Consider the following 2,358-nt stretch of genomic DNA (forward strand, 5'->3'; position numbering starts at 1 on the left):
CTGAAGAGTAAACAAACAAACAACAGAAACATGTGAGTAAACAAACAAACAACAGAAACCTGAAGAGTAAACAAACAAACAACAGAAACATGTGAGTAAACAAACAAACAACAGAAACCTGAAGAGTAAACAAACAAACAACAGAAACATGTGAGTAAACAAACAAACAACAGAAACCTGAAGAGTAAACAAACAAACAACAGAAACATGTGAGTAAACAAACAAACAACAGAAACCTGAAGAGTAAACAAACAAACAACAGAAACATGTGAGTAAACAAACAAACAACAGAAACCTGAAGAGTAAACAAACAAACAACAGAAACATGTGAGTTAACAAACAAACAACAGAAACCTGAAGAGTAAACAAACAAACAACAGAAACTGAAGAGTAAACAAACAGACCTGTCAGGGAACTGAAGAGGAGCGACAGAGGAAATGAGGAAGAACAACAAATGTTTACAAACCTTGAAACTTGCCACTCTCCCTCACAGAGAAGATGAGGATTACGCTCTGAGCCGACTTGAACGCACCGTTCAGCTTCTTCTCGTTGACCGGCAGCGTCGACCAAACTCCCTGAACATCAGAGAGACATCAAACATCACCTTCATCACAAGGACAGGGTCGCACAGCATACAGGAAGTACAGGAAGAACAGGAAGTACAGGAAAAACAGGAAGTCCAGGAAGAACAGGAAAAACAGGAAGTACAGGAAGAACAGGAAGTACAGGAAGAACAGGAAGTACAGGAAGAACTGGAAGAACAGGAAGTACAGGAAGTACAGGAAGAACAGGAAGTACAGGAAGAACAGGAAGTACAGGAAGAACAGGAAGTACATCAAATACAGGAACTTCAGGTCGATCCAGTAAAAAGTACAGAAAGAAGTGCAGATGACCAGTGAAAACCCAGGGACTGAACAGAGACTGGACCTGGGCTCAGGGCTGCGTACCTTGGCTTTAGCCAGAGAAACGTTCTCGTGGTTGTTGCTCTTGATGAGGAAGAAGCGAGCGTCTCGCAGGATGTAACGCAGTTTGTTGGTGGGATCTACAACAACAGTTTCTGGATCAGAACCACCACGAGTCATAAATGTTTGTGGAACAACAGGAAGGAAAGTTTCTTACTCTCCATCCGTTTTCGAACAGCTCGAACTGATGATGACAACTTCTCATGCTTCTTCTCTGAACCTTTCAAAATAAAAGCACAGGTTTGATGGGAGAAGGTTAAGAAGTCTGGTGTGGAAGAAGAAGACATGCCACCATGGTTACCTGAAGCTTCAGAGGCGGAGCCTGAGTGGACCGACTCGCCGTCATCAGAGAAACTAACGGAGGAGGCGGAGCGTGAATCTCCAGCCTCACTCCGAGTGTCGTAGTCGTTTCCCTCGCCACCACCACGACGCTCATCATATTCCTCCTCTTCCTCCTCCTCCTCTTCCTTTTCTCCATCCTCCTCCTCTTCCTCCATGCCCTCCTCCTCTTCATCTTCCTCCTCATCTTCCTGTTCCTCCTCCTCCTCCTCGTGGGATGCAGCGGGGGAGGAGCTGCCTGACGCCTGATCTGAGCCGTACTCTGCCTCTTCCTCTGACTGGTTGTTATTGTGGCGGGCGGGGCTTGGCTGCCGCTCGTCACGTCGCAGCTTCTGAAAACAACAGGAAGTACAGTGTGATTGGCTGAGACCCTGAGCAGTAACAGCATATGTGTGGTAACTGTGAGCAGTCATACCCGACTAAGACCCTCCAGGCTCCGATGAGACTCCCGACGCCGAGACTCCTCCCCTCCACGAGTCCGAGGCCCCTCCCGGGCTCCACGCCGACCTTTTCGATCATCGTAGTAGCCATGGTGGTAGCTGGTGACGTGGTGGCTTCGAGGGCTGGACGCCTTCTTAGAGGACGACCCCAGCCCCCTCTTAATGGAAGAAGATGATCTGGAGGGGGTGTGGCCTGATGAGGGGCGGAGCCTCTTTACATCCTGGCTGCTAGTACGCTCGCTCTTCCTCTTCGTTCCTGAGAAAACAGACAGGGTTTATTGTCCCAAACTACTGTAGTACATCCACAAACTGTAGTACATCCACAAACTGTGGTACATCCACAACTGTAGTACATCCACAAACTGTACTACATCAACAAACTGTAGTACATCCACAACTGTAGTACATCCACAAACTGTAGTACATCCACAAACTGTACTACATCAACAAACTGTAGTACATCCACAAACTGTGGTACATCCACAAACTGTGGTACATCCACAAACTGTAGTACATCCACAACCTGTAGTACATCCACAAACTGTAGTACATCCACAAACTGTAGTACATCCACAAACTGTAGTACATCCACAAACTGTAGTACATCCACAAACTGT

General features: G+C 46.8%; 1 protein-coding gene across 1 annotated transcript in view; it reads right to left on the reverse strand.

Moving 5' to 3' along the window:
- Positions 1-1,997, reverse strand: part of ythdc1 (YTH N6-methyladenosine RNA binding protein C1) — a gene marked incomplete at both ends in the record, with an annotated part of 8,906 nt that extends 6,909 nt beyond the window's left edge. Inside the window, 5 exon segments of the mRNA XM_014033019.1 lie at positions 467-575; positions 948-1,042; positions 1,120-1,182; positions 1,264-1,633; positions 1,717-1,997. Coding sequence (XP_013888473.1) covers positions 467-575; positions 948-1,042; positions 1,120-1,182; positions 1,264-1,633; positions 1,717-1,997 — 918 coding nt within the window.
- Positions 1,998-2,358: the final 361 nt, after the last annotated feature.

This window comes from Austrofundulus limnaeus, unplaced genomic scaffold (assembly GCF_001266775.1).
Source record: "Austrofundulus limnaeus strain Quisiro unplaced genomic scaffold, Austrofundulus_limnaeus-1.0 Scaffold1600, whole genome shotgun sequence".
Classification (NCBI taxonomy): domain Eukaryota; kingdom Metazoa; phylum Chordata; class Actinopteri; order Cyprinodontiformes; family Rivulidae; genus Austrofundulus; species Austrofundulus limnaeus.